The sequence below is a fragment of the Siniperca chuatsi genome, linkage group LG6 (assembly GCF_020085105.1).
Source record: "Siniperca chuatsi isolate FFG_IHB_CAS linkage group LG6, ASM2008510v1, whole genome shotgun sequence".
NCBI lineage: Eukaryota > Metazoa > Chordata > Actinopteri > Centrarchiformes > Sinipercidae > Siniperca > Siniperca chuatsi.
In genome coordinates this window covers 1,954,145-1,968,599 of record NC_058047.1, presented here as the reverse complement: position 1 = coordinate 1,968,599, position 14,455 = coordinate 1,954,145, and the positions used below count along the sequence as shown (strand labels likewise).

The window sequence follows — 14,455 nt, the reverse complement described above, 5'->3', positions numbered from 1 at the left end:
GGCAGCAGAGCTAACTTGCTCTCCGGTGCATGCTGGGAACTGTGCCGCCGCCCTGGCAACAAGCTGAAGAGATGCACAACATCCGGCCGGCCTGCATCAGCATCAGCTGGACGCGCCTGGGAGGAAGAGCATCTCCCGGGATTTCTCATCGAAGATGGACACTTTGCAAGCAGCAGATCCGCGCTATCTGAAAAGGTAACAGCTGCTGGCGTGTTTCCGTGTGTGTGTGTGTGTGTGTGTGTGTGTGTGTGTGAAGCCACCTGCTGCTCAGCTGAGTCGTGACAGTGTGACCAGCCTAACGGCAGCCTAACGGCCGCTAACCGACACGTCCGTTCAGGGTGTGAAAGGTAGATCAATACGTTAAGAGTTGCATCATTTTGAGGGTTGAAAAAAAAAAAAAAAAAAAAAAAGCAACAGCCACCATCGATTTGAAGGATTTGGGAACTAATGAGAAGGATTAGCGGTCAGTCAGACCTCAGTGTCCTGCTGATAGGAGTGGAGGCAGTCTTAAAATACACAGACACACTGGAGCTGCTGGTGTGACCGGTCAGAAAACAGCAGCACAGTCAAGGGGAAACACTGAAAATGACAAAAAACACAACAAACTGCTATACGCAGTATAAAAGCACTGAAAGTTAACATCATTTCTTACCTGGCCTGTTCTAAATCCTTATAATACAATTAAAAATGAAACAGTACATGTACTGAAATGTTAAATACATTCACATATCATTTGATTTCTTTACACAAACAGATGTTGGATGTTTTTAAAAGCACTCATTGATTCTGGGTAAGCTGCTCTAAATCTCGACCCCCAAGAATCACATTTATACACTTTCACTGAACCTTGACCGTGCCTGGTATTACACCTGGAAGTATTCCCCTGGCTTCCTAATCCTGACAGGAATATTCATGTTTACGTTTTACGATCCATGCTTACAGAAGTGCTGGATCTCGAATAGGCAAACTGAAGCAAAGCAGAATGAGCGTTTAGGAGCAGCGAAGTCACTGTTGGATTACCATGCTCGCTCTGTCTCTGTATGCCCCGCAGGAGAGTGAAGGGCTGTACTCTCGACGTCCACCCGACCGAGAAAGCCCTCGTCGTTCAGTATGAGGTGGAGGCAACTATCCTGGGAGAGCTGGGGGACCCGATGGTTGGAGAACGCAAAGAGTGTCAGAAAATGTGAGAATTATACACTGACACTAAAAAATGTACTGTTTGATTACCTTACACCTGAAAACCAGGACTCAAACGTCTCTTACCTGCTACGATGTGGCTTGTCTTATGTGTTTGCGCTCCCTTCAGTATTCGCCTGAAAAGCTTGAACACCCACACAGACACGTCCTCTTTGGCTCGGAAGGTGGTGGAGGAATGTCGGCTGATTCACCCGTCGAAACTCCGCCAGGTGGAGCAGCTGCTCTTCTATTTGCAAAACCGCAAACACTCAAATGGTACTGAAGAGTTTATCGTGACTACTTTACAGCCAGCACTGACGTGTTTGTAGTTCAAAGTGGAAGTGGAAGTCATTTGTCACGAGAGGCCTCTTTGTGATGCTGAATATTGCCTTTCACAGACAACCAAGAGAAGAAACGCATCTCACCTCGAGACTTCACACCTTATGCAGGAGTGGAGGTATATTATTATCGATATAGCGCAGTATTGTACAGTATACAGTACGTTATGTGTGTGTATATACAGTGCTGAAGACGTCTCCCAGCTGTTTTATTTCCTTTCAGCTGGACGAGGAGGCGAGCATCAACAGCATCGACGAGTATGTGGAGCTGCTGTATGAGGACATCCAGGAGAAGATCAGAGGAGCCACACTCATCTTCCAGCTGGCTCGTAACCCGGACAACCTGGAGGAACTCATACAGAACGGTACCGTCCTCTGTTAGGGACAGAAATGCTTTATTCAGCTTCAGGGCAAGTTGGTTCGTACAAAGGAAACATATTTCATCTTTTAGCTCCATTCTTCATGTGTTCACGCAGAAACGCGGGAACACCAACACCATGATAAGTGCGCGTGCGCCAACGTGCGTGCTGCCTGTCGCCGTAGCTCCGTCTCGTCGTTTTCCAACTTTTAGCTTTCCTTTTTCTTCCAAACTTGAGTAACTTGTGTGTAAGTATCATTTAAACTACGCTCTTTACGAGTGTAGAGAGTGTTTTGGTACTTTTTTTCGCCGTGAAACTTCTTCTTATCAACCAGTAAATCCACTTTGTACTTTTTTTATTTTATACTTATATCCACTTTGTACTTAATCTCTCTGACCTGTATTATAGTGTATTATATATTTTTTGCCTAGTACTTCTATCCCTGTGTGTGCTGACGTGACAGTGAGCTGCTGTAACGAAAGAGTTTCCCCTCAGGGATCAATAAAGTATTTCTGATTCTGATGCCTACAGCCAACACCAATGTGTTGATTCTCTATAATAATATTGATGTAGATATGCCTTTTTTAAAATAATTGTACAAATGCTGGTTCAAAAGCGGTAAAGCTTTCTAGGTACGGCCATCTTAAAATACTGAAGTGTTTTTTTTTTCTTCTATTCAGTTGCTACTTTTAGCAGTTTTATTAAGAGACACTTTATTTTCATAGTTTTTTAATATATTCTTAATTTTATAGCTCTTGCCACACTATTGGAAATGGAATACAAAAGTTCTCAGATCCACATTTCAAGTTTACATCGCTCTGATTACTGGCTCAGTGCTTTATTGGGACCAGCCAGAACCTGTCTGTAGCACAGTGTGTCAAAAATTGTCAAGTAATCGATTCAATTTAATGTCGATTAAATCAAAGTGCAGCCAGTTGTAGACTTTTATTTAGGCAAAGCCCCTGTTTGCTTAGTCTCCATATCAGCGTATAATAGACGACTTTGGGCTTCTTCTTTTTTTGAAGTTGCGTATTTTTGGGCTTGTTTTAAAAAAATATGGTTGCTTGTTAGGAAAATCTGACAAGCGACTTCATTTTTTTATTTTTTTTTGACATGCTCACAGCCTCACAAATGATATCAGTGCTGTAGTGTAATTCTCCCACAAATCCCCACGTGGGCCGATCCCGCCCCCTCCTCCCCCTCATTGGAGAAAAATCAGTGTCATGTCAATCATGTTGTGGCCTAACCGATCTGGTTTTATTGCGGTTACTGCCGAGTTACGAGTCAGATTCATAGGTTTATAGTTTTATTTTTAGAGTGCACCATTCTTATGACTTCTGACATTGCCCTCGGGAATATGTACCCTTTGTAATTAAACAATACGATAATACAGTAGTTTATAGGTTGGTTGTTTCTAATTAAATTTAAACAAGTCTTTCATTTTAGAATGAAGCCATTATCGGTGTACCAAATAATATTGACTACTCTGATTTATTCTTTTTCTTTATAGATGATAAAAGAAGTTAATGGAGCACATGATTCTTTCCTTTTTTAAATTTAAATCAGCATTGTTATAGCCTTTTTATTTTCTGGCGATGCAGACTAGATGTCGTCAGATTACATCACGCTTTGTGAGTAATCCATCAATCACATATTCTGTCAGTTTAACTGCATAATGTTTTCCAAGCTGTCAGCATCACCCTAAAATACAAGAGCAAATCTGTTTTTGCTTTTCAAACTCCGAGTGGTTTCATTTTAACACGTAAACAGGCTCATTTATTGAGGCTGCAACAGACTGTATTAACAGTTAAGCTGCGGTTGCTTATTTGTCTCGCGAGAGTTGCCAACACTGCCCGTACGGCCAAACATTAGGCAGCAAACAAGTATATTTCAGTGTCTGTACCGAAGCTCAGGGATCAAAAAACAGACAGCACTAAATAAAAAAATGTCACATGATAACGTGAGATTTTGATCAATACATTCACTTAGTAATGAGTGAAAACGATTAGTTGAGCACAATTTATAGTTTCTGCATCCGAGGGGCCACGAAGAGAGTCCGCGTGACATACAGTTCATCATCCGTCCCTTCACATACTGTAGCTCATGTAGAGAGAGGAGCTTTCAACAGCATCTCATGGTCTTCCTCAGCAGATGGAGTTTGCTCAGGTGGTCGTATATGCAGAGAAGATGGTAACCCCTGTCATGTGAATGGCCTCCTTGATCTTTTTCTGGCCATCCAATGACTGTTGGTGTGACAGCTATCTCTGTGACAACTGCACAAACTCCACCTGCAGAGGAAGACCATGAGATGTGGCTGACAGCTCTGGAAAGGCCAAGGATGAACTTTCATGCTCAGTCATCCAGAATGAATTCATTCTCTGAAAATAATCTTTTTCCTGTCAAACTGGATGCAATCGCTAAAGTTCAAAAGTGCAATCATCTTCTCCATATTACCAAATCTGAAGCTAAAACTGTATTTGGATGTAAAGGGATTTTCTTCGATAGGACTGATCAGAATACCGCTTGAGCGTAGAATCCGTTGACTTATCGGCTCGTCCGCTCTGCTCTCCTTTTAAAGAAAACACAGCTCAGCTTCAGTTCTGCTCCCTTCCGTGACAACCGGGCTGTTTCTTCCACAACAGCACGGAGCCTTCATCCTCTGCGGCCGTGGCGCGATGGCACGGCTTCATTTGTATCTGTCATAATGCGTCGTCGGCTCACTCTGTCTGCCGCACCGCATCAACCGGTCCGATGTTGATAAGAGCCGAGCGTTCGTGTGAACCGAGAGGCCTGGGGTCAGCGTGGAAACAGGAGACGAACTCCGGGACGCACGTCTTTATGTTGAGAAGCACCCATAGCTCAAAATCCCCAGGAGCCTCCAACCTCATCGCATTCCCCCACGCTTCTTTAAATTAACGTCCAGCTGCACTGCTCTCTGCTCAGCCTGACTCTTGAATTCCACACTCAGACGCTTTGCTGTTTTCTTTCTCAGCTGTAGCCTCCTTTTGTCTGACCTTTTTTCTATATCTGCCTTTGTGTGTGTGTGTGTGTGTGTCTGTGTGTTTGTATGTCCATTTTGTGTGTCCTCATTGATTTGTGTTTGAATGTCTGTGGTCAGAGACGGCCCTTGGAGCCCTGGCCAGAGTTTTGAGGGAGGACTGGAAGCAGAGCGTGGACCTGGCAACAACCATCACCTATGTCTTCTTCTGCTTCTCCAGGTAAACCAGCAGCACCTGAAGTCAGACGTGCTATCTGCATCTGATTTTGTCTCTTCGTTCCAACGTTTCACTGTCATATGGTTTTAAATCAGCTGTTTTTTGGAGCCCTTGCTTTTGTTTCTTTATAGCTTTGATCTCTGACTCTAGTTTTTCTTTGCGTACAAAGATCTTGCTTTTGTAGCACGACATCATAGTCTGCTATTCCAATATTTGTTTTGTTGGTACCGAATGCGATGTGGCTGTGGATTTTGAGGATTCCAGATTAAAGTGAAGTTATAAGATTTATTTATTTACAGTTTCCACTCCTGCATGGCCGCAATTGTCTGCATGATGTAAATTTTGTCACCTGCACGTGCCTGCTAGGACCATGCGCACCGACAAACATGTGTGAACACATCCGTGTATGCAGACATCCAGTGTAGTATAAGCAGACCCGTGGGCTGTGTCCACGGTCTGTGTTTGGACTACATCCGTGCCTTTAATTTGTTATGATGACTAAACTGATATATATTAGGTCAGTCAGAGTGGGGCAATTGGAGTACTTCATTCCACAGTGAGACCAACCCATGGATGCCCTCTTAAAGAGGAAGAACAAAGTATATATCTAGTTATGTTTTCATGTAATCTCACTACATGGCTAAAAGTATGTGGACAGCTGAACATAACATCCATATGGGATAGTTGAACTTGTCATTCCAAATCCACGGGCATTAATCTCTCGCAGTCTGACTTCCACTTCATCCCAAAGGTGCTGGATGGGGTTGAGGTCGGGGGTCTGTGCAGACCAGTCAAGTTCTTCCACACCAAACTGGGAAAACTATTTCTTTGTGGAGCTGCTTTGCGTACGGGGACAAACACAAACTGTTGACACAAAGTTGGACGAACGCTGTTGTCTAACATTTCGTTGTACACTGAAGTATTACGTTTTCCTTTCATTGGAACTAAGGAGCCCCAACCAGGAAAAACAGACCCAGTGTCATCTTATGTATTTGAAGCACAAACCCAGTTTACCAGATTAGGGCAGTCAGAACATTTTGCCAGCCACATGGTTGCCTCCTTGTGTGCAGTATTTCTAAATTTCACTTTTAACAGCACTGACCCTTACGGTCAGTTGCCTCTGCTCTCTTCTCTTTTCACTGCTCTCCCCCTTTCTTACAGTAGTCCTCCACCTTTGGCAGCGTACCTAGTACTGAAGTTTCACTCTCCATCTGGGGGTTAGGAAACACTAAAATTAGCCCTCACTAGAATAATACATAAACGTCTGTCAGAGCTGATTCAGGCTGCGAGCGGACGTGTACGTCTGAAAACTGATCGTCACTCTTGGCTCGTGTCCATCTCCATGTTATGCTATTTGGATTGTGAAACAGTTTAAGTTGGACTGATTATAAGTCAGACCAGGACATGCTGTTTGACTGAATGTGTTTTGATTTTGACAGTTTACTTTGTAAACTACTTCACGGGTGACGGATTGGGTCATTTCAATGACAGCTCCCAGCTGGAATCCCATACCCAAAAAAAGTGGATTTTCAGTTTTTGAATACATTTTTGGATAAATGGTCTTTTTCTCACTAACTCTTTATTTTCTCCTCTAGTTTCTCCCAGTTCCATGGCCTGGTCACACATTTCAAGATTGGGGCCCTGTGTATGAACATCATTGAGCATGAGCTGAAGAGGTGTGACCTCTGGCAAGACGAACTACAGAAGAAAAAGAAGGCCTATATCCTTTTCTAAGAGCTATCCAACTGAAAAATGTTTGATCTAAAATCCAGCTTTTACTATATAAAATAGATGATGTTTGTATGGAAAGTATGTTTTTTGTATGTAACTCAGACAGGGCTTGGCGACAGTTTCCGTGGTACAGGATAAGAGGTTTTTTGTGTACATTTGAGTTCCTTGACTGATTTCACATGAAGAATTCTCTGAGAACCAGAGTCTGAAGAAAGAACATGAGAAGTCCTCCAGAAAGTACCAGAGCCTTCTGACCAAGCAGGAGCAGCTTCTCAGAGGTACTGTACTGTCAAACTCATCTTACCTGCAATGTCCACCAGGCGTGGCTGCATCACGTTCCAGCTGTTGCAGCTCCTGGAGATAATCCGCTCCACCATCCTTTCGTGCTGGCTCCATTTTTGCTGGGGCAGCTCGCATCTCTGAATCGTGTAATTCACTTTTGAATGTATATAAATGCCGGTGTTTATTGAGAATTGACTTTAAAGTGGCTATAATCAATATTTTTATAATAACAAATTCAAATTACAATATGAAAACAATGTGAAAGGGGTGGCTCGTAGTGATAAACCTGCAGAGAATCAGCTGAATCAAGTTGTGAGGGTCAGTGTAGTCAGTTTCTGAGACTATGCTGGCAGTGTACTCCAGATTTAATTGAATTTGGCGTGCTCTCAGACTGCTGTTGAATAAGGTGCTATGAGTAAACACCAGTCTACTCACTGACTCCAGGTCTGTTTGTTTAAGCTCTCCAGCTCCTCTGTCCAGCTAGTTGGGCAATGGCAAACTTTATTTAGAGTTATCAGATAGTTTGAACAAAGGTATGTGCAAGGCATCTAGAATATGTGTGTTTAACTTCGGTGTCACTGATGTCAACATGTAACTCAAAGTAAGCATCATATAGCTGCAATGAAGAATATACAGTAATGTGATGTCGTACAGTGTGGTAAGTAGCTTTTCTGACTATGTATGTAAGAAAATATTTAGTTATACAGCACTTTTCAAAACAAAACTTACAAAGTGCCTCCCAATTAAAGGTCCAGTGTGGAGGATTTAGTGGCATCTAGTGGTGAAATTGCAGTTTGCAGCCATTTGAACACCGCTCGCCGCACCCTCTCCTTCCAAGAGTGTAGGAGAAACTACGGTGGCCGCGAAAAATACGAAAACGCGCGCGGCCCTATCTAGAGCCAGTGTTTGGTTTGTCCGTTCCGGGCTACTGTAGAAACATGGCGGTGCAACATGGCGGCCTCTGTGGAAGGGGACCCGCTCCCTCTGTAGATGTAAAGGGCTGATTCTAAGGTAATGAACGATTCTTATTTTCAGGTGATTATACACGAATGAAAACATACTTGTAAATATTATATTCCATTTCTGCCAATAGCTCCTCCTAAATGTTACACACTGGGCTTTAAACAGTTAAGCACAGGCGGGATTGTAACAGAAATGCTGACGTGAAAAGTTGAAGTTCATCAACAACAATTTTCAGATTTTCGTAATTTATTGTCATGCAGTAGAAGCGTATTTGTTTCCAGCTTCTCCAATGTGAGGATTTGCTGCGTTAAACAAAAAAGCAAAAACACCAGCGAGTGAATATAAGTGAGTCACAGCTAAATGACTGTACAAGAAACAATCATTTCTGGTTCCCAGGATGATCCTGTTGTCTCTTAACGTATTCCACCCTGTAGTTGCTCTGTGTCTGCTGCTGAACCTGGCTGAAGACACCCGCACAGAGCTGAAGATGAGGAACAAAAACATCGTCCACATGCTGGTGAAGATCCTGGACCGGGAAGACGAGGAGCTGCTGCTGGTGGTGGTGTCCTTCCTCAAGAAGCTCTCCATCTTCCTGGAGAACAAGAATGACATGGTGAGAGAGGGAGGGAAGGAGTAAAAGGGAGAGGAAGCGTTATGGGAGGTTGATATATTCTAGATAATCTGTAGACATTATAAAGATATATACCTACTATTTATTTTTCACTAAAAGCACTCCTTTGACTTCTCTTTCCTCCCCTCCTTTTCGTTGCATCTTAACTCCGATATATTCCTGCTTCTAACAGTGTGTTCGCATGTGCATGATGGCTTCCCTCAGAGCACTAGTGCTGCATGTCCTCCACAAATTAATGCAACACGTCGGCAGGATGCAATTAAGCTCACGAACGATGCCGACGGTATATCAGGATGTGAAGTCAGGTCAGCAGGCTCTGAACAAACACAACAACAATGGAGGAAGGTTTTGAAAATAAACCATTAGGGCTTTTGGCCGCCGGCAGGAATGATTTGGCCCCGATCTCCCCCACGGGTGGATATAACTTTTAACCTCGACCCCCATCCAACACCTTTTGGGTGGAACTAGAACGGTGACTGAGAGCCAGGTCTTATCACCCAACATCAGGGTCGGACCTCGCTGATGCTCTTGTGTCTGAATGGGAGCAAATCCCTGCAGCAGGTTCAACATCTGACAGAAAGAGTGGAGGCTGTTAGAGCAGCACATTAATGCCCATCGCAGTCACATGTTCAGCTATAAAATGAGGGTGGAATGTTGGGGTGTCCACATACTTTTGGCCATGCAGGGTCTCTTTTTTTGCTTTTCAATATTTGTTTACATGAAAATGATTATTTTTTTCTCTTTACAAACGATTCAGGGTTGTTGTGGACTCTGTGCTAAATTATTACACAGTTCTGACCCGCAGAGATTCTGCTCATGTTCCTCTAATTCAGTGTTATGACACAACATAACATTAATCATGGATTTGTTAAGCAAAATAAGAAAATAATCCTGCAATGAAGTTATAAGTAAAACTACTCGGATTGGAACACATTTTGGATTTAACTTGCTTTAATTAATCGACTGCTTGTTGGAGCAGCTCAGCCTCACCTGTTCATTGTTTGAAATCCGGCGTCTGTGCGTTGTTTTGTGAGGTTTTTTTTTAAATCATTGTTTCTACCAATAGAATCAATCACCTAATTAGACCTTCTTTACTTCTCTAATTAATGTGTTCTTTAACAACATCGTTTTGTGACATTTAAACTCAATTAGTCAAATTTAGAGGAAACAATCATTCTTTATTTGTTCTGTAAAACACTGCCACGGTCTTTTTGACAAATAGCTGTTACCTTGTAGAAATGCCAGTTGAAACCACGCTTATCAAATTTCAATTTAATAAATGCACGTGTCCCACAGCGCTCGTACAGGAACCTCACCGCTCCGACTTTCCTGAATCCAGCCCCACCTGGTTCCAATCTCACTCAGTTTGTGGGTCTTTATCAAAGCCAGACCCTGTTAGGAACTGGTTTTATCTCCTTGTTTCCCCTTCAGTGTATCTTTGATTCAGATTAAAGAACCCTTCAGGGGGTTTAGACCCACTCAAGCATGTGTCCAGCAGGAAAATAGTGGTTTCAACACTTGGACTCAGTTGAGTATATCAGTTTACACAAGGGAAAGGGTTTCCATTTAAGGACTTGGATGTTTAATTGATTCAAAAAAAGACTGAACACTTAATGATACAGTACTGTATGTCATCAGGTTTTATTTACTCAGCAAACATGCTGTGACTTTCTCCTGATCAGATAAGACTTCAGCACAGTCTGATAAGGTTTTTTTTCCTGCTGCTGTCGCTAATGGAAGGGGAATGTCAGTGGTAATTGACACAGGCTGCAGTTGATTATGCTGCTCGAGGTCTGGTTTGCGATGGTGCGACTGGAGCTGGTTTTGCACACAGTAGCAGTGAGTGCGTTTTAACTGGGAGCAGGTTGCATCACCATGATATCTGGCTGTGGGGGACCACAGGAGAGGGGAGCAGACATGTTGACAAGCACGCCGGACTGACTGGCGTTGCTGTGTCACACTGACGGCCACAGTGACAGCCTGCGGGTGGAGTCGAAACACAGTTTCACACAGCGGCGATCCCTGAAGAGTCAGCAGTCACGAGTTTGTCTCTGAGTTGTGTTTGGTGTCATCAGCTCAACACCTCCACCTGCCTGTAGGTCATGTGAACCTTCTCCAAGCTGGACACCAGCCTTAAAAGGAAAAGGGAAAGGCAAGATTTCAGTGTTCTATGCCGATGTTCACTAAATGTTATCTCAGAGACAATTCAGTGTTATAATTCATAATTTTTCATATAGTCATGACATAATTCCTGTATTTAAATACAGGGCTGTAAAACTGACAGATAATGTAATGTAATTACATTTTGTATAATAATGTCATGCTGATTTTCTGCATGTTCCAGCAGAAAATAAAGTCAAATGTAATTTTTCTGCCATGAAATATAAAATATATTTACATCACAGTAGTATTCAGATCCTTCACTTAAGTAACAATATAATGCCACAATATAATAATTTTCCTTAAGTAAAAGTACACAAGTATAATCAGCAAAATGTACTTAAAGTATCAAGAGTATTCATTATTTCTTTCAGAGTAGTATATATAGCATTATCGGATTATTATTAATGATGCATTAATGCGTAAGCAGCATTTTAACATTGTAGCTGGTCAGTGTGAAGCTAGTGTTCCTGGAGTTACATTAAGAGAAATTAGTATCTACTGCAGCACTTGATATTAAAAACTGAAACCTTCAGGATTTAAACAAAGTGAAACAGCGGCATACAAAACACGACAGCTGCCGTGAAATCTTTCCAGCATGGCAGCGTGTGTGTTGTATTTATTATTATCGTAACTGCTTCTCCCTTATCCACAGTATCCACCCACGCTCTCTTCAGATGTCCTCTTGCGAACGTTTTAGCTGAAACCTCTGCTGTCTAAGAAACATCTACATCTTTCGATACTGTCTGTTCTCATACCTCAACACTCAGAAAAAACAGAAATACTAAATGAACAACAATATTACATTGTTTTGTGAAAAATGTACGACTCCTGTCTAGACAAATGTAGTGGACCACATAGCATACTGTTGTGTAAAGTTATGTTATAAACTGGATTTGTTGTAATTTACATTATCACAGACGTCAGTGTGCTACTTCTGGAGCAGAACCTGGAAGTTTTAGTTTCACTTGTTGTGCCCGTTGTCTGCAGGCTGAAACATTTGCCGTGGAGAAGCTGGCTCGGCTGGTGCCCTGCGAGCACGAGGAGCTCCTGAGCACCACCTTACGCCTCCTGCTCAACCTCTCCTTCGACACGGCGCTGCGCAGCCAGATGGTCCAGGCAGGACTCGTTCCCAAACTCTCCTCCCTGCTCGGTAATCAATTTGACTGCTTACCAATGATTGCGTGTTAGTGTTCCTGACTGTTTGTGTTTCTTTTGTTTGTTCCTGTGGATGTGTTTATACTGGTTCATTGTGTGTGTATCTGTGTGTTTATGACTGTGGTTGTCCTGTATGTATTTGCCTCTGTATCAGATTCAGGTTTTCACTGACAGAAACAGGCACATGTCATGAGAAACACTCATCCGTCCCGGGCCGGCGGTGGAGCCTGTAATTTGTTATTACTGAGGCGTATGTGCAGGTGCAGCTTTTACACAGCGCCCAGGCCTTGAGCTGCCTCTGGTGACCATTAGAGCAGTGACCTCCTGAAGGCTCCAGAGCGTGCGATTGGTGCGTTGTCTCATCCGTGGGTCGTGTGACACGGTCAGAAGCATCTTTGACAGACCTTTTGAAGCCTCTCAGGGGGAGGCTCAGGTAACGGCGCATAATTAATATAATATATTTGTTAGAATAACATGCCAGAGCCTCTGCACAAATGTTGTTTTTGTAGGAGCAAGCCGGAGAGGTCTTCAGAGATTTAGAGAGGGCTGTTTTTTGGGAAGTTGAGGGTGGGGGTTGCTCATTCAGGAAGCGAGGCACACACATAATATAACTTAACACTGAAATATTGCGCCTGCTCACAGTTTTGACACTGTTGAGTTTGCCTGTATTTGTGTGTTGGTGCGTGTGTGTAATTCGCTCGGTATGTGAGCCGTTGTGTCATTAATCATCTGCTTTCGCTGCCGACGGTCCTCTTTTCAACTGACACACTCTGCGTGAGGACTCTCGTCTTATCTCTAAAGAGAGAAGGCTGCGAGGGGGCGGGTCTGTCAGCCTCCACTCTCTCCATCCAGACCTGACCCGAGGTCATGGCCCCTGATTATAAGATGAAAGTGGAGAGGGAGCCTCCACTTGTCATCATCGCCTCCCACTTGATGCATCCCACCACTGCCTGAACTCAGCAGAAAGTAGAAGATTCCTCCTTGTCAGCTGTGTCGTCATTTTTTCATTTCACAAACGGTTAAAAGTACAATCACTTAAGACATAATGGGGATATGTGAAATGGGACACCCTGATGAGCTTTCTGAAGCTTGAGAACAGGGGCCCAGACTCTCAGCAGAGTGCATGTATAATACAGTGACATTTAGAAGCAACCAAACACCCAAGACTAACCAAAGACCCTAAGAAACTAAAAACTAAAAAAAACTACCTAAACCTAAAAAACTACTAAATAGTCCCAAAACATTTATTTCATGAGTCTAAACATCGGTTAAATAGGTAAGACAGTAAATAGAGACATATGGCACATGGAAATAACAATATTTTACGGCTAGTGCAGAAACATTTTGTCAGTTAGTTGATCAACAGAACTTTCAGAATCAATTTTGAGAATCATTTATCAAGCACAAATACCAAAAACATTGTCTGGTTTCAATGTGAGCATTTGCTGCTTTTCTCTGTTTTTATATGTTTGGGTTTTGACTGTTGGTCAGACAAGACATTTGAAGACGTCACTCTGGGAAACTGTGATGTTCCCAACCTCTTTAACCCGTCGCAGGTTACGGCCTTAAACTCAAATTATACTTTTTCTGCGTCCACATAGCCCAGAGGGTCTGCGTGATGGAAATCTCGTCATCTGCCCATGTCCATGAAAGTCCATGCAGACTTCTTGCTGAAGTCCTTGCGTCGCCCCCACACATCCACCTATGATGACACCCAATAAAGTGTATTAACAAAACTCAATCTCAGAGTATATCAGGGCCTTAAAGCCCAACATTTATGACACCATGGACTCATGGACCGTAAGCACCGTTTGCACATGGACATGTTCGTGTTTGTGTCCTAAATACTCCCAGTGTAGTAAAACCAGAACCAGGTCCACTGTCTGTGTCCATGTTCGTTTTGGAGTCATTCTGGTCCTTTTGATGAGAGTTGAGAGCAGTTCAAGTGTTTCACAAGAAAAAAAGCAAAAATCTGAGAAAAGAACAACAAACATGACAGAAATATTTCTTTCTCTCTTAAATCATCTTGGGACCTTATCGGTTCCTGGGACCCGAGTCGGGTTTCACTATTATAGACTAAACAATTTAGTTGAACTATTATAGACTAAAAAAATGAATTAATTAATTCAAAAGGATTGACGGATTAGTAGATGACTGTTTATATCAGCTAGAGTTGAAACAATTAGTTATTCGATTAGTCGAAGGACAGAAAATCTATCAACAACAATTTTGATTTTTAAAAATACCAAACATTCTTTGGTTTCAGCTTCTCAAATGTGAGGATTTGTTTAAAAGAAATAAATACATCCACAGATGAATTAATAATGAAACACAATCATTAGGTGCAGCCTTATTAAATTAGGAGACTTGAGTGGGGGTGGGGACCTCCTTTTCAGAGCATGTGACCCTGTTATGTGGTGTGTGTGATGTCTCTGAAGACCA

At 42.6% G+C, this 14,455-nt stretch overlaps 1 protein-coding gene across 1 annotated transcript in view; it reads left to right on the top strand.

Annotated features, from left to right (window-relative positions):
* The first annotated feature begins 38 nt into the window (after positions 1-38).
* The window catches only part of kifap3a (kinesin-associated protein 3a), a 35,752-nt gene continuing 21,335 nt past the window's right edge, over positions 39-14,455 (top strand). The window contains exons 1-10 of the mRNA XM_044200180.1: positions 39-195; positions 1,052-1,183; positions 1,307-1,452; positions 1,575-1,633; positions 1,738-1,879; positions 4,992-5,091; positions 6,684-6,808; positions 6,999-7,097; positions 8,499-8,677; positions 11,846-12,008. Of these exons, the coding sequence (XP_044056115.1) occupies positions 155-195; positions 1,052-1,183; positions 1,307-1,452; positions 1,575-1,633; positions 1,738-1,879; positions 4,992-5,091; positions 6,684-6,808; positions 6,999-7,097; positions 8,499-8,677; positions 11,846-12,008 (1,186 nt within the window). The 5' untranslated portion in view covers positions 39-154. The remainder of the gene's footprint in view (positions 196-1,051; positions 1,184-1,306; positions 1,453-1,574; positions 1,634-1,737; positions 1,880-4,991; positions 5,092-6,683; positions 6,809-6,998; positions 7,098-8,498; positions 8,678-11,845; positions 12,009-14,455) is intronic.